At 46.2% G+C, this 21376-nt stretch overlaps 1 protein-coding gene across 1 annotated transcript in view; it reads right to left on the reverse strand.

Moving 5' to 3' along the window:
• The window catches only part of CNTNAP2 (contactin associated protein 2), a 908805-nt gene that overhangs the window by 33784 nt on the left and 853645 nt on the right, over window positions 1-21376 (reverse strand). The window contains exons 19-21 of the mRNA XM_061996383.1: window positions 15766-16011; window positions 14214-14347; window positions 3240-3333 (exon numbers count right to left, since the gene is read on the reverse strand). Coding sequence (XP_061852367.1) covers window positions 3240-3333; window positions 14214-14347; window positions 15766-16011 — 474 coding nt within the window. The remainder of the gene's footprint in view (window positions 1-3239; window positions 3334-14213; window positions 14348-15765; window positions 16012-21376) is intronic.

The raw sequence follows: 21376 nt of genomic DNA on the forward strand, positions 1-21376 counted from the left end.
ATGTTTAATTATATGTAGCTAATTCTTCACGAATGCACATTAAACCCCCACTCTTTTTGAGTCTCATTATATGACACTCTTTTGACTCTAAATGACAAGTTCACACAATGGCAATGAGTGCAGGCCTCCAAAATGGATGTGAGGACAAACCTGAGCATTGCACCCAAAACCACTACACTTGGTGGGAAAATTAACCCTCTGCTCTATTCTACCTTGGTAGCAAAACACGAGTTGCAGCCTATGTCAAAATGTAGCTTCAGATCTGAACTGTGATGGACAACAATTCCTGTCACATTGCCTGCTTTTTGGATTCTCTCTTCATAGCTGGTCATCCACACAGCCAGATTTGCCCTCTGCCCTCATCGGTGCCACCCATCCAAGCCTAAGTAGGCTTAAAATGACAGATTAACGAATTTCCTTATAATGAAGCAGTAACATTCCCTTTTTTACAAAGCCCTGCATTTCTCCCATGCCTCTGTTTTCATTCCTACACACTCATGTAAAACACCATTTTCCATTCCTTGTCTCCTTCAGCCTCATTTCACACCTCAAATCCTCATCTCTTTTACCTGGGTAAGAATTACATACTGAATGCCCTTATCCCCAGTTTCCCAGAAGCCTAAAAACATTTTACACCAGTGAACAACAGCGTTTTTGGGACATTATCTCGGGAGAGCAGAGAACTCCTCCATGTAAGGAGGAATGCAATGCTCCCTGATTACACCTGCAACCCAGTCACTTCTTTTTGTTTCTGATGTGACCCTCCTGCTTTCCACAAAATAGTCCCAATGGTTCTTATTCATCAGCTGCATTGTTGTAAGCCCTAAGGGCAGGGAGTGGTGTGGGAGGTGTTGTGTGCGAGGGATCGAGAAGAGCCAGGCCAGCAACACAAATAACTCTAATAAAAATGGAAATGAGGCAGGAGGAAGATCAGCTTCAGAATGCTCTTCAAAAACCCACTTGTCTTTACAAACAGGGCCTCACATCCCTTTTTGATGACAGGTAGGAATTGCACAGTGTGGGAACGTGGCCGGTGACAGGCTGGCAGCGAGACAGGAGGTGACACCCATGTTGCCCATTTAGAGCATGTGCTTGCAGGTGGGCACAAACTAAAACTTGAGCTATGTATCCAGCTCTTTCACCCCTCTGGGCCACTGAAACAGGCCTAGCCAGCATTATGTGACAATTCCAAGCACTGAAGATGCTGGATGCTGCATGGACTTTGCCCTTGGAACAGCAGCGCTCACGCACCCACGTTACCCACGCTCTGCCCTCCCTCAGGGTTACTCAGAGCTGCAGAGTGAAGCTGACCAACAGGCACGCTCAGCTGCACAACAGTTTTGCATCAGGAAACCCCTGTCTCTGCAGAGCACTCAGATTTTTCTCTGGCAGAAAGAACAGAAAGGTTTGGGGCTTATTTTTGTTTCATTAGTATTGGTTTGCTCTTTTGCTTAACAAAATACCCTGTTCTGCAAAGACAGTAACACAGAGAGAAGGAAGCAAAAGAATCACATTCCCAACCTGCTCATATAATCCTACACTGTCAAAAAAGGAAGTGTTCACTCCCAGGGATGTACAATGCATAACAAATGCACACACATATAACCAACAGCATCTTCAGGAGCCGTTGTCCAAGGCTTAAAATCAAATAGCACAGGAAAGCAGAATTGTAACCTACCCACAGATCGCTCCTTCAGGCTGTCCCAAGACCTTCCCCTGTTCCCAGTATTTAAGTTAGGAGAGGAGCTGACAGTGGGCATCAGTGATAGATGAGATTGGTTTATGCCTCCTGACAACAATCTCCAACCATGCCGTGAGTATTCACAGGGCAGATCTGATCAGGACCACGTTCACCTTTTTAAGGTCTAGGTGTGACAGTTGCTTTCACTTGCTCTTGCCAGGTTACCCTATTTCTAAACAGTGAGAGGAATATACATTATAAGTTCCCAGGTATTTAAGACTTCTCTTATTACATAACAAACCCAAATGACATTCACCCACCCCTGCTCTTCTTTTCTAGGTCTGAAAAAGCCCAGTGAGACTTCTGATCAAACTTCTGACACGAGCAGGGAGAATACAGATACTCTTCTCTTACCAAGCTTCATTTCTCATTTGGCAGGATCCAACTGAAACAGCCAGGGGGGACCTAAAACTCTATTTTCAACCACAGACACGGTTCCACATGAGGCAAACGCGAGGTGTTGCGGGTTTAGGGTTAGAGGAGCAGACCTGGGTGGATAACTGATCTTATTTGGACCTCTGTCTGGATGGTTATTACACCTTTCAGTCGCTGCCAACATTGAAACAAGTACCCAGGGCACGAGAAGTGCGTGGGAATGAGAGATGACTGCCTTAATCACAGCACAAGGAACAGTTCACCATTTTCTGGATTAAACTCCTTGCTGCAGTTCAAGCGAACACATCCCCGTACAAAGCACCCAGAGGAAATCAATACCCCCTCACCTCTGAAATGGGCAAAAAGTCATCCTCAAAAGCCACAACTGTCAAGGGAATAACTGATTCCTGAGGTGAGTAACCCTGGGAACTCTTGTAAGATGCCAGGAGAGGCAAACTTAAGCAACAGAAAGCAGGACAGCTGAGGCAGTTTGAGATGCATCATGTTGCCTCCTGAGCTCAGCTGGGAAGCTGTCTGGGAAGCTGCTGCACTGGGAAGAAATGCTGAGGTCCATAATAGGGATGGAAAATGTATAGATGAGTGTTCCTGTAGGTGTTGACAGAGCTCCAAAGGACCTTGCTGCTGGGCCTCACCGTGAGAAAGTGGCAGTTTTGCCCGAGTGACGAGGGACAGTTATGCTCTGAGAGGATGCACTGGGATAAGGAGGCTGATTGCATGGATACAGGCATTATACAAAGCATTCCATAACTTCACAGGGAATGATAATATTCAAAGCAACTTCAATGGCTCTGTACAGAAGCAGTGGTCTCATCGATTTCCTCGTGCTCCCTCTGCCTGAGCACAGAGGGTAATGAAGCGTCACAAATAACATGTTACAGGAGGCTCTTCCTCATACCTGTTTTTTGCCCTGTATTGGGCAGACAATCACTTATTTGTGTGCACATCAGCCACCGTGACAAGGTGTACATCCCTCCTTTAGGTGTCACCCCAACACCACTGCTTTGTAGCCCACGTGCAGCGAGGGTCCTGCTGCACACACGACACGCTGTCCCGTGTGCTCACACGTTTCTCTGCAATAACCAGGCACAAAGTGAAATCTTACCTAGAACTTTTCCCAGGAACAGAGCCTTTGGGGAATTGAACTGAATGTCAGATGCTGCTGGCAGGCTGTAACTTGCTGGAGGATAGTGATCAAGCTGGGGAAAGAGAGGAGAAAAGGAATGAGTGTTTTGAACCGATCCACCCTCTCACCGTGCTACTGAACCACCTCTACTGGATGGAGTTTAAGCCACCACTTACAACTCTGTCTGACGTGATCTGCTTTCATTTCAATCACAGGAAAACAACAGTTCATAGCCTTCCTTCCATATCTGCCTGCTCCACAGTTCCCAAGGCCTGGAAAACATCTACATTGGACATTTGTGCTGATTGCTGCACAATTACTTCAGCCTTTGCTTGTGTGCTTCCAGGCACTTGCTAAACAACGACAGCACCAGCAACAATAAACCCACCTTCTTATTTCTATGTCAGCTTTCCCTTTGGGACCCAAGTCACTGCTAAAGCTACATCTACACACCTGAGAACTTAGAGACTAATGCAGGTGCTGGGCATTCTCCTTTTCTCTCAGAAAAGGCACAAACTCACAAGACATACTGTTTTGCACTTCATCTTTACTGCTTTCTGGTTGTAAATGTTTAATTGTGATGACACCTAGTGACACCTTTAAAAACAAATCCACAGGCACTCAGCTAAGCAGTTTAATCTATGGGAGACTCACGTTGTCTCAGGCAGGACACAGCAATGGCACTACATCAGCATGGTTTTTTTCCTGGTTCCTAACTACTTCACAGGGAATTGTGGAGGGAGAGGGTTCAAATCAACAGCTCATGCTCACTGACAGCACTGCTAAGGCAGCTCAGTACAGCTCAACAGAGTTCTGATGTTCACTATTCACAGTGAATTTTTACCTTTGCTGTGATTTACTTTCCCAGCTTTATGTGTTTATTACACAGGCTTCAAGAGGGCAAAACAACAATGGCTTGCTTCATTCTGTCCTTGCCTTGGCAGTAAACAGGACAGAGAAACTCCTCTGTGTGAGTCCAGACAGGCATAACAGACTGCAGAAGTAACTCTGGAGGAGCCTCAAGGCTGCACAAGTTTTTTCACGTATCCTTTGGCCACATTTCTAATTCCTAAATGATTTTACCTGCGATTGGTCTGCTAATCTGCAGAGGCAATTCCCTGAAAAGGACAAGTCCTGTCTGCCTCAGACTGCCCCTTAGCAGTGGGTATAGATCCCAGTCAGAGGGGGACAAGGCACTCTGCAGGTGACAGCTCATCCTCATGTTTGGAAACGATTTCTCTTTCCAAACTGGTTGCTTAAGATTTGGCCACGAATGTTTCTGCCCATGACTACTGCCCATCTCCCTGTTTCAGTATGTAGACTTCTGAGCTAAATATATGGAAAAACATAGTCCCAGCTCACTCAGAAACAGCGAAGGCTCAGTTTGTTCAGAGCATCTTCATCCACTTCTCAATAAACAGCAGAAATACGTATTTTGCTGGAAACTAGAGCCATAGGAGTTTAAATCAAAAGGAGCTGTTTTTGCAAGGGTGTAGTCAAGTGAACACAAAGTGTCACACTGCAGGCTCCAACAGATAAAACCAGTTCCCTGCATTATTACTTTAAAGGCATCGACACCTGGATCTACCTCCTCACATCTCTTTCCCAGATCGCACTGAAGTCAAGGACAGTGTTCAGAACGGGTTCACAAATTGTTTTAGGGGGTTAACGACTCCATCTGAAGTTTTAGGTTGCTTTGACTCCTGGTTCAAATCAATACCCATTTCTAAACCGCTGATAGTGATTTCCTGCCCTTGCCATCAGCAGGGGGAAGCATTTCTGGTCAGTGATAGAGCCAGCTCCCGCTCCCCTGCCAGGCATCTTCTGTCTCCCGGGGATGTCTGCATTGCCCTCCCTCCCCAGCTTGGAGCTACACCCTTCTCTGATCCCGGTTTACCACAAGACTCGCTTTTATTGCTCGTCTTTGGTCTTTACGAGCACTATCTAACAAAACTTTACTCTCTGAGAGGCATTTAACTTAGGTCAGCGAGCTAAAGGAGCAAGCTGGATTCTCTCCAAAGTTGTATGTGACTGCCATCCAGTGGGTTCTCCAGCAGAAGCACCTGAGCTGCCTGCAGTCTGCCTAAGGAACACCAGGCTCCCCATGTAATACGAGGCACGTAATAATAAAGGAATTACTGCTGTAAAATGATATTTGAAAAGAGATATGGCATTGCTTAATGAAAATCAAGTGTAACCTCTGCATGCACAGAGCTTGATGCCATGAATTTGTATGAAATCACAGGTTTTTAATTTAGATTTAAGGTTTCTCATTACAGCTGCTTTCCTTTCAAAGCTCATTAACTTCATTAGAGCTCGATACAAACACACAGCGTGGCTCTGAGCATCGCACAGATGAAAGCAGACGGCGGCTTCTGAGGAACCCGAGGTTTTGCTTCTCAAGTCACATCACTCCAGGACATACTGTCTTTATCTGAAGTCCATGGGATTTAAGCAGGAGTTCAGTAAAACACCGTTTCTTTTAAATTACTGTTCACTTAGATAACACCAGTCATCTTGATAGGAGTGCTGAGACTAACAGACATCTCAATCTAAGGGCAAACAGAATGCCTACATCCCCTCAGTAGTCTCAGAGGAAAAAATACAAGAGAGATACACATATATGGTGTCTATACATACATGCACATCATAGTCACCACGTGGATGTCTCTGCATCTCTGTCAATCCAGCCTGTGTGGGTGTACTGCTGTAAAGCTTTTTCTTGATGCTGAAGACATTTTGCAAAAGACAATTCAAAGTGACATGGAATAATATTGCTGGAAGAATTAATCTTGCTTCATCTGAAGCCAACACAGTGTCTCTACTGACTGCAGTAACTGCAGGATAAGGAAGAGGATGTGTTATCGTCGTGGCTAATGTAGTATTTCTCCTCTGTCTTGTTATGATGATTTATCACTTGTATTAAAACACTTCTCCAGTCCTGGATAAGGGCTTTGTGTGCTAAGTGCTATAATATCGCATAACAAAAAGGTTCCTGCTGAAAAATGCCTCTAAAGTCAGAAAAGACCGAGCAGGAGAGCCCAAAAAAACCAAGGTGGTGTGAGGTGTTTCTGTGGAGCTCCTGCCAAGCACAAAGGTAGTGCTGGAGAAAGCACAGAGCTGGCTGTGAAAATCAAAGAGGAGATATGATGACTTTTTGCTGGCGAAACACAAATGATTATTCCCCTGCTGAAAGGTCGGGAAATGACTTGCCAACAGGCTTTTTGACGTTGTCATATTGAAAGTTGGGTGGGTTTTTTCTTCATAGAACAGGAGCAGAATTGGGTGGTAAGTGTGGAATTGCTTAGGCTGAGCAAAGCCACTGCTACTGCAACTCAGCTCCTTCCTTAGGGTGGCACTAGTGCTTCACTGATCTTTTTTCTGCCAGGCTCAATCTTCCACCCAAGAGATGGTGGATCAGATCAGAGCCAGAGCAGGGACCAGCCACAGGCTGTAAATGAAGAGTGGACTCAGGAGAAAGAGGCAGAGCCACAACCCCAGCACCTTCCACTGGCTCAGGCTGTCACAGTCCTGCAGGAACACAAGGCACATCCCCCAGCAGCTTCAGGTTTGCCCTGTGCTTTTTGCTCCTCAGATGAAATTCCTACAGCGGGACAGTTTACACTGTTTTAGGAACCACCACAAATCTGTTTTGCTGGTTCAACTTAGCCTCTTACAGGGTTTATTTTACTGAATGTCTACTACAGTCTTCTATGGTAAGGTCTCTTTTTGCAGGCATTTAAATCAGAAACATGATCAACACGAGATCCAGGCACAGCAAAAGCACAGAGGCAGAAAAAACAAAGTTGTTTTGGGTTGTTTTTCCTGTTTGAAAACGTGAATCCTTTATGAGCACTAAGCCTGTGTATGTTCCTGATGCCATAGGCCAGTGTATGTTCCTGATGCCATAAGCCAGTGTATGTTCCTGATGCCATAAGCCTGTGTATGTTCCTGATGCCATAGGCCAGTGTATGTTCCTGATGCCATAAGCCAGTGTATGTTCCTGATGCCATAAGCCTGTGTATGTTCCTGATGCCATAAGCCAGTGTATGTTCCTGATGCCATAAGCCTGTGTATGTTCCTGATGCCATAAGCCAGTGTATGTTCCTGAGGCTGCTGTCGCTCTGAGAAATCATGTCAGGGGTAATTTGCAGCACTGCAGAAAAAATCCCCCAAACTGGGGCAACAGTTAAATAGAAATGTAGATAGGTAGCTCTAAATGTAACAGCAGCATTGTTACAGGACACTGCTCAGCCTTCCTGCCTTCAGTTGAAACAATCCTCTCGTGCTTCTTTCATGTACCTGTTGACTTTTTATTGCTCCCTTTAGTAGATGAATCGCAACCAATGTTAACAGAAGCAACAGCAGGTCACACAATGCTGAGTTATTAGAAGGAAGCAGATCCACCTCAGGTACCTACACAAATGACCTTCACAGGACACTGATTGGCCCAATGCATGCTGCCATTTAATGGGAAGGACCTATTTTGTATTCAGTTTGGACTTTGTAAGGTTTAATCTTAGGCTCTGAAAATACTTAATGACCTTCTGCTCTTTTGTTTCTTGAATTCCAACATAAAAGGATGCCAAACCAGCAATTGCACAGCCCAAGGAAAGCCCAAACATCCCTCACTGGATGTCCACGACAGGGGAAGGCAATGGAAGCAACACGTGCGGTGAGGCAGAGAAGTCCTGCATGCCCTGCCTTCATTTCCAAGGGGACTGCAGCAGAGGAACTCATTTCACTTCTGGGTTTTATCATGTCATGTAGCCTACACATGGCCAATGGGACAGAACAACTGAAAAATCCCTCTGAATCCAGCACCACAGGCTGTGCTGGAAAGGTGTGAGGAGAAGGAGGGGCACGAGAAAGAGTTCCTCTCCTGTGGAGTGCAGAGTGGATGTACCAAGAGAAAGTAAAGAATAACCCAAAAGGTCTGAAACTTCCTTAGCTGAACGAGAGAGGGTAAAACTGTAGGGAAGGAATGTACTGCAGCAGCTGCCTCTCTGCAGGGAAGGTGGCAAACTCAGGTTTTCCAAGCACAGAACTGCAGGGTGAGGTGCCACCTCCCCTCAGACCAGGCTCCAGTGACCACATTTTCCCCTACTGTCTATCTGCCAGTGAGAGAAAGGCCTGGCTTTGTGTTCTGATCTTCAGGGTAAGAACAGTCCACCCCCTCGTCTACTGATGAGTGAAAGGAGATCTTGGTTATGGAAACGTTTTGACAGGGGTTGGATGGGGATATGCTGACTTATCTTGGCAGATGACCATCTCCCCTGTACACAAAAGGGAAGCAGGAGCATCTCACTGAGGAGCTTCTTGCCTACCTGTAACTGATGGCTTCACCTCTAAGATTGTAAGTCACACTAGAAACACTAAGTTCAGTGAAGGATAAACTCAACAAAACTGCTGGGAGCTTGTGGACATCCTGTGAGGACAAAAGAACAGGTAAGAAAACACGAATAGGTGAACTACTGACTGATTTCTGACTGTGATGCACACCATTTCAGTTCTGTTTCACTGGTCCTCGCTGTGGCTTACAGGCTCTTCTGAAGAACTACAATAGTTCAACTTATTCGGCTTCTCAAAACCAAGATGAAAGGATGTTTTAATCAGCTCCTCTAAGGAAGTGTGAAGGGGAATGGCAGCAGTCACCAAACAGTTCTTTCATCTATCAGGCACAGACACAAAGACCCCTGAGTTAGATGCTGAAGTCTGCAGAATTCAAACTGTGAATTAGCTGCAAATTCTCTGCAGGAATGGCACTTCAGCATGGCCAAAGGAGATGGCAAATCTTCTCTCATTTGAAGCCTTTAAGCTAGCTGTCTTTCAAGAAAACGTGTTACACTTGCTGCCATCACTTTTGGGGTTAGCTGCAGAAAATCACTTGGGAGGATTTTATGGTCTCTGTTAAGCAAGAGCCCAGAGTGATCACATTCTGTTGAGGCTTCAAACAATACGAAACATGATAGTTAGGTATGAGTCATGAGGGTCAACAAGGACAAGTGCAGAGTCCTGCAGCCGGGAAGGAACAACCCCTTTCACCAGCACAGGCTGGGGGTGACCTGCTGGAGAGCAGCTCTGCAGAGAGACACCTGGGAGTGCTGGTTGATAATAAACTAACCATGAGCCAGCAATGTGCCCTCGTGGCCAAGAAGCCAATGGCAGCCTGGGGGCATCAAGAAGAGTGTGGGCAGCAGGGCAAGGGAGGTTCTGCTCCCCCTCTGCTCTGCCCTGGTGAGGCCTCATCTGGAGTCCTGTGTCCAGTTCTGGGCTCCTCAGCTCCAGAGGGACAGGGAACTGCTGGAGAGAGGCCAGTGCAGGGACACCAAGATGATCAGGGGACTGGAACATCTTTCCTACGAGGAAAGGCTGTGGGAACTGGGGCTGTTTAGTCTGGAGAAGAGGAGACTGAGGGGAGATCTTATTAACATTTATAAATATCTAAAGGGTGGGTGTCAGGAGGTTGGGACATCCCTTTTTTCTATAGTAGCCAGCAACAGGACAAGGGGTGATGGGATGAAGCTGGAACACAAAAAGTTCCACTTAAACATAAGAATGAACTGTTTCAGTGTTTCAGTGAGGGAGCCCTGGCACAGGCTGCCCAGAGGGGTTGTGGAGGCTCCTTCCTTGGAGGGCTTCAAGACCCGCCTGGACACGTTCCTGTGTGACCTGATCTAGGTGACCCTGCTTCTGCAGGAGGGTTGGACTGGATGATCTCTAAAGGTCCCTTCCAACCCCCACCATTCTATGATTCTATGACTTCACAGCAAGAACAATGAAAGCAGGTGAAGTTACAGCCTCACTATTGTCTGTGATAAAGTTCCCATTCCCTCTAATGAGGCCGCAATTTAATCTAGAGCGATACAAATCTTTGATACATGCCTTGCCTTTAAGCTCAGGACTACATGCAGACTGCTCTGCTTCACTTCATCCATTGTACTTCATTGCTATTATGTTTACCATTTTATTTTGCACTTTGGATGAGTTTTGAACTAACTTTGTGTGATTCACATGTTTTTAGCCTCTAGGGGATTGCAAAAGTTACCTTTCTTCAAGCAGTGCAGAGTTCAACCTGGAAATAAGAGACTGGCAAAACTTCTGATGCTTATCGCTTCCATTTGGGTAAGAGTCAAATACATCCTTACTGTTTCTCACCAAAGATGGACACTCCTATTGCTTGCCTCAGGTGAAGCTGGAAAATGGTTATCTGTCCAATTTTCTGGTTTTCTGGAGAAGGCTGATATCAATGCTGATCAATCCCTAAAGGGTGGGTGCTGATGGGGCCAGTCCGTGCTGTGGTGGCCAGTGACAGGTCAAGGGGTACCAGGCACAGGCTGGAGCACAGGCAGTGCCTCTGGCACAGGAGGAGCAAGTCCTTTGGTGCTGAGGTGAGGGAGCCCTGGCCCAGGCTGCCCAGGGAGGGTGTGGAGGCTCCTGCTCGGGAGGTTTCCAACCCCACCTGGACACGTTCCTGAGCCCCCTGAGCCAGGGGAAGCTGCTTTAGCAGGGGCTGGATGAGCTCTGCAGAGCCCTTCCCACCCCCACCATCTGTGTGATTCTGTGCTTTAGAGCAGGTTTGAAGGACTGGAGACCTGAGAATGTACGTGGGACAGTTTAGTTGTGGCCATGGCAGTGCTGGGTTAATGGTCGGACACGATGATGTTAAAAGTCTTTTCCAACCTAAGGAATTCTGTGGTTCTGCTATCTCAGTACAGAAACTGACAGGCCCAGTCCAGGTCTGCTGACTCTCAGCTGTAATCCACTGAAAATTAAAGCACAACAGATGTGCTTCTGCTCTTTGTAACACGCTGATATAGCTTTGTTCAACAGAAAAGTCTCTCACCCTGGTTCCGCCCTTACTTTCCTGGGAGGGCACACACAGAAGCAGGAGGTGTGAGATCTGCTCTGAGGATGCAACTGCTGCAGATCCTGAAGGTACAACTTGAAGCTTGCTGGGGTCAATGGAAGGCCTTTCATTGACTTCAAGGGGTTCTGGATCAGAACCTCTGCTGGGGAGTTTTTTGTCCTTGGCTTTCTTAAAAGAAGATTTTAGTGATGTGTGAGTAGTGTTAATCACCCAAGAACACTTGGTGAAGACTGAGCTGGTTTTTATGATATGGAAAATACCCTGCTGAAGCATGAAACCCTTTAATGAAGTCAGACAAAGCAAAACTTGCCCTTCATGACCTAAAGCTCGATGCCTGAAATGCCATTTTCTGGGACAATGCATTCTCCATCTGCCAGTCTGTGCTGTTTCCTTCCACAGGTGAACTACTGCAGCTGGTGTTTTAGCACAGGCAAGAGGGGGAAATTCTTATTAGCAAACATTAATTCTGCCCACCTCGTGGAAATAACAGAAAACAGGCAGATCTCTGTCCCTAAAATCATGTCATTTGGTTTTCCTGACACCTAAATCAACCGTATATCCTTCATCTTACCTGTGAGAAGCCACTGGTGCCACAAATGGGAACTTGCTCTTTAAACCTCTTTTGCTGCTGCCTTTGGTCTTGACTGCCTTGGTTATGTGAGGAACAGGGATGGGATCCTAATGAAAGCAACTCACACTAAATATTTTGTCTTGTGCTTGCTTGTTACCTGATGGAGATACAACATTGCAGACATCAGCTCTGATTTTATGTAAGCACCCAGTCTGCCAGCAACTGGGTGAGGTCTCACCAAGCTCAATAATGAGTCTTTTGCTGTATTGATACATTAGTGAGACTCCTGACAATCAAGATGAAACTCCAGTTGACACAGTTCCTACGGCAGCAATTTATTGCCTGGCTGCAGAGTTTTTAAATCTCCCTGGCACTGCAGGGTTATTACAGTAAGTGTGAAAGACAGGTATTCCAAGTATGAACTTGCTGCTGAGATCTCAGAAATACTGAGTGCTCTTGAATTGAAGCTTTGATGAGAAATAAATCCTTCTTGTGACACTTTTATGCCGTGTAGAGATGTGGAAGTGTGAGCAACAGCACCTGGCAAGCAAGCTGTCTTCTTTAAAAGCAAGCAAACCAGCTGCTCATCAGCTTGGAGAAGGATTTAAAGGAAATAAAAGTCTACTCAAATGTTCATTGCTCAGATCTGCAAGAGAAAGCTCACGCTTTATGACTTGTCCTCTGGATACTGAGAAAAATGGTGCTTCTATCCCCTGCATTTCCAGACACCACCAAGAGTTGTTATTTGCAAAGAGGACTCGTTCCCGAGTGAACCGTCCCCTTAATGGGCCCGTTTCTGTTCGTACCGCTTCTCTCGTTTACAGAATAGAACCAGAAAATCAACTCCCCTGTGGATAACAATAAAAGAGGAGGGACAGCAATTTTCTGTTTCAGGATACAGCAGGGCAGGGTCTCTGCGTTTGCTTTGGGTGAGTCCTTCCTTTCCCCATCCTTGCGCGCGCATCAGACAGATCGTCCCGTAATGCATCTGCTCTCTGCCTACACAAACCACACGTGTTTCAGGCATCCTGACTAGACTAAGAACTTTTTATCCCAGCAGAGCAGCAAAGCCCTAGACAGGCAGCAGTCTCATAAAACACTAGGGGAAACCCCCTCCCGTTGTTGAGCCCCAGATGTAGGAGAGTTGACGCAAGGCTGGGATCCTTAACTGTCTATGGATTTTCCAACTGGGCAAGGCACCTCATCATCCCTTCAGAAAACCTTGTATTCAGTTTTACAGTTGCCTAAATCAGTTGGCTATGACCCTATAGGAAGCATGCCATACCTCCCCAAAATAGCAGCATTTAGCAGCAGAAGGGAACCTCACTCTAGGTCTTCTTTAGCTTCCATTTAGCAGTAAGAGAAAGAAATCTAAATGATGCAGCATGCAAGAAACAAATGTATACCCATATATACCCTTGCCAACTCCCAAAAGCCACCCAAGTGTTTGGATGTGTCACCTATATGTGTCTCAGGTTCCTGGGCATCGTGAAAATAACATTCTGACAACTCTACTTCAATGCATCCAGTGTTTTTTTCCTGAGTCCCCAGAGCATCAGCCACAATGCACTGAAAAAGTTCCTTTTTGAAGCCTTGAAACAATAACTGTCAGGGATCTATTTTAATCTTTAGGTAGATAATACTGTGACAGTTACTATCCTTCACCTTTTGGCTTGGTTCCCAAGGAGACTTCTCCTCTTTCTATTTCATTTGTTATTGGTTTCGGTTCGCCTCTTAGGAACTATCAAATCCAGATTAATCTATCCCATCCACCTGACTCTCCTGCCAGCAAAACTCCTCTCAGACTCTCCTGGCAATCTCCATGTCTGCAGATGCAACAACCAGCGAATGAAAGCAGAGTAGTGTCACGACTGCAGAGAGAAAGCTGCCTGGAGACACAGCTTGCTTCTTGCAGCGCTCCCCTCTGTTACTTTAACACTATCCCAAAGGCTCCTAAACTGAGATATGGAGACATGAAGTTCCTGTCTGTGCTGTACTGAAAGCTAAACAAGCCACAGCTACGTGCCTTCATTAACTCAGACTGTGTCACACAAACACCCGAGCATTTGCTCATCCTCGCAGGACGGCTCTTCCCCTTTCACTGGACTCAGGGCTTAGGGCACGGCATCTCCTTGCCTGTGCGTCAGGTTCTAGAGCTGCTTAAGATGCTGCAGGGTGTCCCTGCCGCCTTCCAGCTGCTGCTGCAGAGTGATGTGGGTTCATCCTGTGTTTCCTGGCCTCTGTCAGCCCAGATGTCTCCGATGCCCTCGGGCATCTCCGTGACACGTGCATTAGCCCAGCTGTCACCACACCAGAAGGAGGGTTTCAGAACCACACGATCTGGCGCGAGAGAGGGAGGGACCAGCTTCTGTCCACTCCCAGGAGTGCCATCTGCAAGCAGAACCCCACCTACCGTCCTTCTCATTCCCTACATGGCACCGATGGTCTTCAGAGGGATGGAGACCACGACGGCTCAAAGCCCTGCAGGCAACGGCCGCCAGCCCCAGCTCACCTGCAGCACTATGTCGCGGCCGCTGCGGGTGACGTTGACGGTGTGGGGCTGCCCGTTAGCCATGTTCCGGTGGTCCACGTCGATGTTATAGGGCTCCTTGGTGCCTCCCAGGCTGTACCGAACTTGCAGGTTCCCTGGTGAAAGCGAGAAGCGGCCTCAGCTCTTTCAATCTCTGTTTCCCCACTATTTTCACACACAAATTAACATCTGACACTTGAATTGCACACTCAGAGCCCGTGTTTGACATGACAAAGCTTCTGGGCTGAAAACTGCTGCTAGTTTAAATCCGAGAATTAGTGTGACAGCTTTGGGCATCTCAACCCAAAGTGTTTGTGGACACTCCAGGCTGCAAACCAAACCACGCTGAGCTGCGCCTTGACCAACACGGACAACCTGAGAACATCCAGCAGCACTTCCCTGTTGAGAGCATTATCCCTGCCCTGCTAAAGAGCTTTGAAGCTCCACGCAGCACGAGGTTTTATAAGGAACACACCACTGATATGCACTGAATAAAGGCAAAATTACAACAAATGAACACTGACACACGAGGTGCACGAGGGACTTCCTTGCTCTCACACTTCATTGTTGTTGACGGGTGACCGTCTGGACTTTCATGGAAATGCAGCACTAGATGGTGAAATAAACCCCCTCAGGTTGTACTGTGAGAAAAGTGCAGTCAGAAGTGGGTAATTGACATTCATGATGTACTGCCAGACAGATTTTTCTTTAAGTGGCTGCTCCTCGTGAAAAAAAATGGAGAGATTTGATGAAAAGGGAGGATGTTTGAGAAGGGAAACGCAGATCCTGTTATTGGCCAAAACTGGACACGCTCTGGCCCAAAAGAGCAGCCCTGGACCTTTATAACTATGGTTTAGGTGTGGGATTTCTCTCATGTACCCTCCTTCTCTCCCATGAAGGGAAAAATACGAGTGGCGTGTGAAATACTCATCTCCACTTACCCTGGAAAGAGAACGGCAGTAAAATCATCCTAATGATGATTTTCATGGTGCACTGAGGCACTATTTGGAATCAAAGCATATTCCATTTAGATACAGTTTTAATACTCTAACAGCTAATGGTCCATATTTGACCTTCAGCCGCCACCAAGCACTCAGGACCTCACGCACTCTGCTACGTCCCCATCTCACCCACCCCAGTGGGGATGTGCCTTTTCAGAAGAGCTTCTGGTGATATTGCCCTGAGTGCAGACATTAAGGTGCCCACATGTGGATGTCTACCTGTCCCCTCCATCACGTTAGCTTATGGCATGGACCTGGCTGGTATTTGGTTTTTCTTTACCTGTTTTGAGAGGGAGGCTTGGCTTATGAAACCCCACTACATGAACAGTTACGTCAGCACGACATCTAGTACAGAATCACAGTATTGTTTTGGCTGGAAAAGCCCTTTAAGCTCATTGAGTCCCAGCCCTGCCCTCACCCTACCCAGCCCAGCACTAACCCCTGGCCCTCAGCACCTCAGCTCCACGGCTTTGGGATCCCTCCAGGGCTGGGCACTCCACCTTCAGAGGAGAGAGCCCCGAGCAGCTGCTTACCAGATGGTTTGACAAGCACGGCTATGAAGTCCGCGGTGTAGGAGCTGATGTAAAGTAAGACACAAGGGGACTTAGTGGTGCTGAAGCTGAAGCTGAGCTCTTCTTTACTCAAGTTGAGGTCAGGAGATGTGGTCTCAGGATCTGCAGAACTCAGAAGCGTTCGGCTGACTAAATCCTTCACGCTAGTCCCTGGGGAGTGGAAGTTGTAACGAAGCCATATTCCCTCCTCGAAAAATGCTCCAACATCTTGAATGTTAAGGGGAAAGAAAGAAAGAGAGAAATTAAACGTGTTGACACCTGAACTGCAGCTCCCAGAAGGTGCTGCCCAGACAGAGTTTTCAAACCCGTCTGAGACAAAATGTCACATTTCAACGGAAAACAAAACTACTTTGGGCAGAATTAATACTTGCAGCTGACAAAGCGTTGTTATTCTCACAACAATGCAGCCCTGCCTATACTTTTAAGTGAAAAACATAATCCAAGGTCGACATTCTTACAGTGAAGGCTGGCTTTGACAGTGCTTTGGGTAGAACAGTTATAAGCAATGCTCAAAGAGTCTTAAAACAAATCTTGGGTCGTGTGCCGCCTTCCTGCATGGCACAAAGCTGCCACAGACTGGGACAAAACCTAAAGCTCTGAAAAACCAACACACTACCCTTATATTAAAATAAATGTAGCTTTTATTCCCTTTGAGCACTGGGAATCTCCACACAACTATCAGCAAAGTCTTTATCTCATAACATACGAAGCGAGATGTCGATTTTACCAGAGAAAAGAGCCTGCAGACGTTATTCAGAGCAGCTGAGCAGAGAGAAGATAAGGAGGCAGGTAAAAGTATAACAGACTCCATTGATGCTTCTTTCTAGTTGCTAAATCTAGTGCTGCAAAAGCTTTACATTGCCCTGTTACCATATAACAATTCTCCTGAAGTCAAAATGTCAGAGTCACCACCACCATATGGTCATATCAAACAGGGAGTCAAGTTGTGGTCTCAAGGTGCTATCAATAACCTGATCATTCTGATAGATTTATAACTGCCATTTTACAGGAGAGACCTGAAATCACCCTGAAACAGTTACAGGAGAGGCAATTCAGTTTAACATCTGTATTTTGCAATAGACTTAAGTATTCCTGGATTAAAAGTGAAGGGCCCTATCCTGAAAATACTTCCCCAGGTTGTGATGCCTTCTGCTGTTAACAGCACTGTTGAAAATGTGTGTTAGCACTTACAAATTCAAAGTGTCATGCATCAAAGCTCCAAGTATTTGGGAGACTGGCTTAAATATATCCTTATGGCTGACCACTTCTTACAGACTCACAGAATCGTTTCGGCTGGAACAGACCTTTAAGCTCACGGAGTCCAGTCACTCCCCTCACCCTGCCAAGCCCAGCCCTAACCCATGTCCCTCAGCACCTCAGCTACACAGCTTTGGAATTCCTCCAGTGATGAGGACTCCCCCACCTCCCTGGGCAGCCTGGAACGGGATCTAACAACCCTGTCTGTCTTTAGGATTGCCTGGTGCTGTGCTTGCCCGGGGCCCCAAGCACTGGGAATACTGGGACCTTCAGTCCTGACCTCAGCACTGCTCTGGGGCTGAACTGGAAAGCGTGTGAGGCATTTTCCACAGCTCTAAATGGCATGAATTACTACTTCAAATGTTGACTACTACAAAGAAAGCTTTAAGTAACTGGTGCTCTCTGAAATGGTAAGATTTCCTTTTCTTCCCCCGAAAGGATGCCATGGCAAAGCAAAGAATGTTCTGTCCATTTAACTTGATTTGCACAGGGAAAATACCTCTCAGTATAGATGTGTTATTACAGGTATACAAGCTATTGTAATGAGCCTTGAAATTCTCCTCACATGCACACCACCTCTTCCAAGAGGAAGGTTCACTTTGGCTGTGTGAGTGTATTAAGCCCTCAAGAGGAGGATATTGAATCCCTTCATGTTCCAGCTCAGCAAAGAGGCTGATGCACATGATTACGCTTCTGACTGAATGAAGCTGAAGTCCTTGCAGCAGGGCTGCAAAGTGCTCAGCAGTTCCCAGGAGCAGGCTGTTTAAACTATTAGGATATATTAGAAAAAGCTAGAGGATATTTTTTCCCTGTATTGAACACAGTTATAAGATGACTTGGAAATGCTGAGGGCTGATCAATGCAAAAACTATCACTTGGAGGTCACAGCTGTATCATCTCCCTGACACTTCAATAGCAGGAATAGCAAAGTCCTTCATCCAGAAAACCATACAAGCTGTCTGAATAAAAAAAAGGCAGCACAAACCCTGCTGCTGGAAGTGTGTTTCCACACACCACCCTCTGCCTTCTTTTGTAGTGCTTGAAAACTCTGCCTGGAAAAGGTGAGTGTTGGGAGATCAGGCAGGAGGCTTCGCTCAGGGTCCCTCTGCAAACTGCCCTTCTGAGGCAGAGGGTTTGAGGAAATGTCTGTGGCACTGATAGATCAGGATCAGCTCTCTTTGGAAAGCAGAACCTGCACCAATCACGCTCTGCTGAGAGACACTGCAAATACACACGCTTTGGGCTCGTCTCGTGGAGGAACCCAGCAGCTGTGGATCATCAGACATGATCTTATCAAGCAAGATGCATTTTCCCAGTGCACACATTTGCTATTTTTCTGTATTTTCTAGCAAAAGCTGATCCAAAACATCCACACAAAATGCACCCAGAACTGACGAGCTGAGTTTAAAGGTTACAGTTCTTTGGTTATGTCTCCTGTCTCTCTCTCCCTACTCAGTTTCTTTTGCATATACTCTCATTACCTCTGGGATCAAGAGTGTTGAAAGACTGGAGGAAAAAAGTCAAATAGCTACAAATAAACCTGTATGACCTCTCTGTTTCTTCTAAGAGATCCACGATCTTATGACATTTCTGAGCTGGTTTTGTGTGCCCAAGAACCTGGATCTCTTTTGCTGATGGTTTAACATCAGGGAAATGGCAATACTGGTGGTTCTTACAATGTTCTAGTAGCCCCACACTCTGTCACACCCACAACAACTTGGCTCCTTTTCCATGACTTTTTCCTCACCTCTTATTAATGAGCAGTAACAGGGGTAAAATCCCTGCCTCAGAGAAGCTGGAGAGAAAATCCTGAGAGCTATGAAACTTGGTCAGGACACATAAAAAGATGCAGCAGAGAAAGATTCTCACCCTTTTGTTTCACAAAGCTGGCTGAAATGCCTTCTTGGAGCTGTAAGCACATCCCATCTGGAGGCCCTAAATGCAGAAACTGCAGCTATATCCATGCTGTAGTCGCAAAGACTGTTTGCTGTGGTACATCCTGGCTATAGGGGCAGAATCTGACAGCTCTTGATCTAGGAGACAAGCATCACCATCTTCAGAGCACTCCAGTTATCATTTACCTAGTTAGTTCACTCAACACTGTGTTCTACCTTCAGGCTCACAGTATTTAGCTTGTGAAACCAAGGAGTGGGGATTTAAAGGTTTGTGCTACACGCTCATGTCTCCTGCTCTGGCTGCCATCCCTGCAATGACCTGTGATGCACATTCCAGTCTTCTCTGTGTTGAGTAAAACACCAAACTGCAGCGATTGCTTTTTAGCATTAACAGAATACAGACCCACTCGGGGTCTGGTTCTTGCATACGAACGTATCAGTACTCAGCACACAAAAAGCTTTCTTGAGCGACTGACCATCACAGTTGGAGGATATGTAAAATATGGGGCCTGATCATAAAGCCACACAAAGTTTCCCCCTACCTTCAGCAGAACAGCAGTGCCACACAAGATGAAGTCAAGTCACCTGATTCATTATGCTTTCGAGCCTCCCCGGCCAGTGCTGATGAGCAGATTCTGGCAGGACCTAGTTTGGCATAGCCAAGCAAGGCTCAGCTCTGAACCTGCTTTTGCAACAGCCCTGGAAAGCAGGTGCCTTTTATTCCACCTTGGTGGACCTGAACAGTAATGTACAAGCCAAGGAAAGCTTAAAGGTGTCAGGAAAAATCCCAGCTGCAGTTCATTCTGCACCGATGTGAAATGACCATAGATCTTTCAATGGCTATAGCTGTTGGAACTGATGTCGAGGACAGTAGATACAGAGCAAGGGAATGGCAGCCTGCATTGTGTATTCTCTGCTGAATCTAAATGAAAAGCCAGCTCCTCTTCGAATGGAAATATCTGTAAAGGTTAAAAAACTCCCATCAAATACAACAGGATGGATGAAGAAAAATGTAATGTCAAACACACATCAGAGCAGGTTTTGTGATTTCCTGATGGGGAGCGCTTGGAGATGCTCTTTAGGTAACCTCAGAGAAAAACCTGCAGCTTTGCAAGAGCCATTTGGGAAATATTAGAGACTGCCATTTGATGATTGCACAGTATTCAGAGTGACAACTTTGATAGGTGAGATCTGCCTTCAATTCCTTCCTGTACCACAGGCACCCACACTAAAAGTGAGCTGTTCCTTGTTTCCCTCATTATCTGCTTCACTTTCTGCATTACCATAGTAAAACCACCTTCTTGCATCACACAGCTGCTGTAATACTTTACATAAAAACAGCTTATCAGCTTGTGATGTGCCAATACTACTCCAATAGCATGCAGGGGTATAAACATTGCACCCAGCTGGCTGCCTGGTGTGAGAACTTCAGGTCTCTCGGTTGCCTTTGCCCAGGCTCGCAGCAGCCTGCAGTGCTGCTCAAGCTGCTTTACTCATCTCTCATAAACCACCTGCACTCAGTGAGCAGTGAGACCAGAGCAGGACTGATACAGTTAGCTGACAAAGAAATGGAAAGCTGACCACATTTTCTATGCCAAGACTTAGTGTCTTCTAACTGATTACCCTGATTTATCTGCTTTCTGGATACACAGTAAGAAATCCTTTCGGTTTAGAAGTACTTTACTACAGACGGTGAGTGGGCTGGCAAGTTCAGTTTATAAACAAGCTGATGTCTCTCTGAGATATATAAGTGGATGGGGAAGGTTTGTTTTACTTTAAAAAGGAAAAAAAAAAGAGGGTTTTTTTTTCCCCAATAAAAGAATTCTTGCAACTGAAGTGGAATGCAGCTCTCAAAGCACTACAGAGAGCACGGCTGTGCATGTTGAACCAGGCAGCACTGGCAGCAGAGCAGCATGCAACAGCTCTGCAGAGTGCATAATATTTTTGTGAGTATATATATTTACTCAACAGAGACTCAGATCCGAGTCCTGAGGTTTGGTGAGGCTGAAAAACTTGAGTGCAGCATTGAGACTTACCAGACTGGGAGCCTAATGCTCTCAACCCAAGGACAATTCCTGACATTTTGGCTAACAGATCACAACTGGGTTGTGTCCTGCCGAATTGTTTGGTGGTGGGAGGGAACGTTACCTTCATTTTCCAGGTTCTGGGATTATGAACAACGAAAACTAATCAGTTACCTCAAATGCCTTGAACAATCACCTCCCTGTTAACAATAAAGCAATGAAATGGATTCACAAGCAGCCAGAGTTTGGAGATGGTTGTCACAGAGCCTGTGAATGGGTGCAGAGCTCTTCACCCATGTGCTGTGGCACTAGATCTGGTACTTCTTTTTGGCATCCATTCAGCCTAGTAAACACCTGAGTTTTTCTCTCTGAGGCAGAGAAAGGAGCAAGAAAGGA

The sequence above is a fragment of the Colius striatus genome, chromosome 5, assembly GCF_028858725.1.
Source record: "Colius striatus isolate bColStr4 chromosome 5, bColStr4.1.hap1, whole genome shotgun sequence".
Classification (NCBI taxonomy): domain Eukaryota; kingdom Metazoa; phylum Chordata; class Aves; order Coliiformes; family Coliidae; genus Colius; species Colius striatus.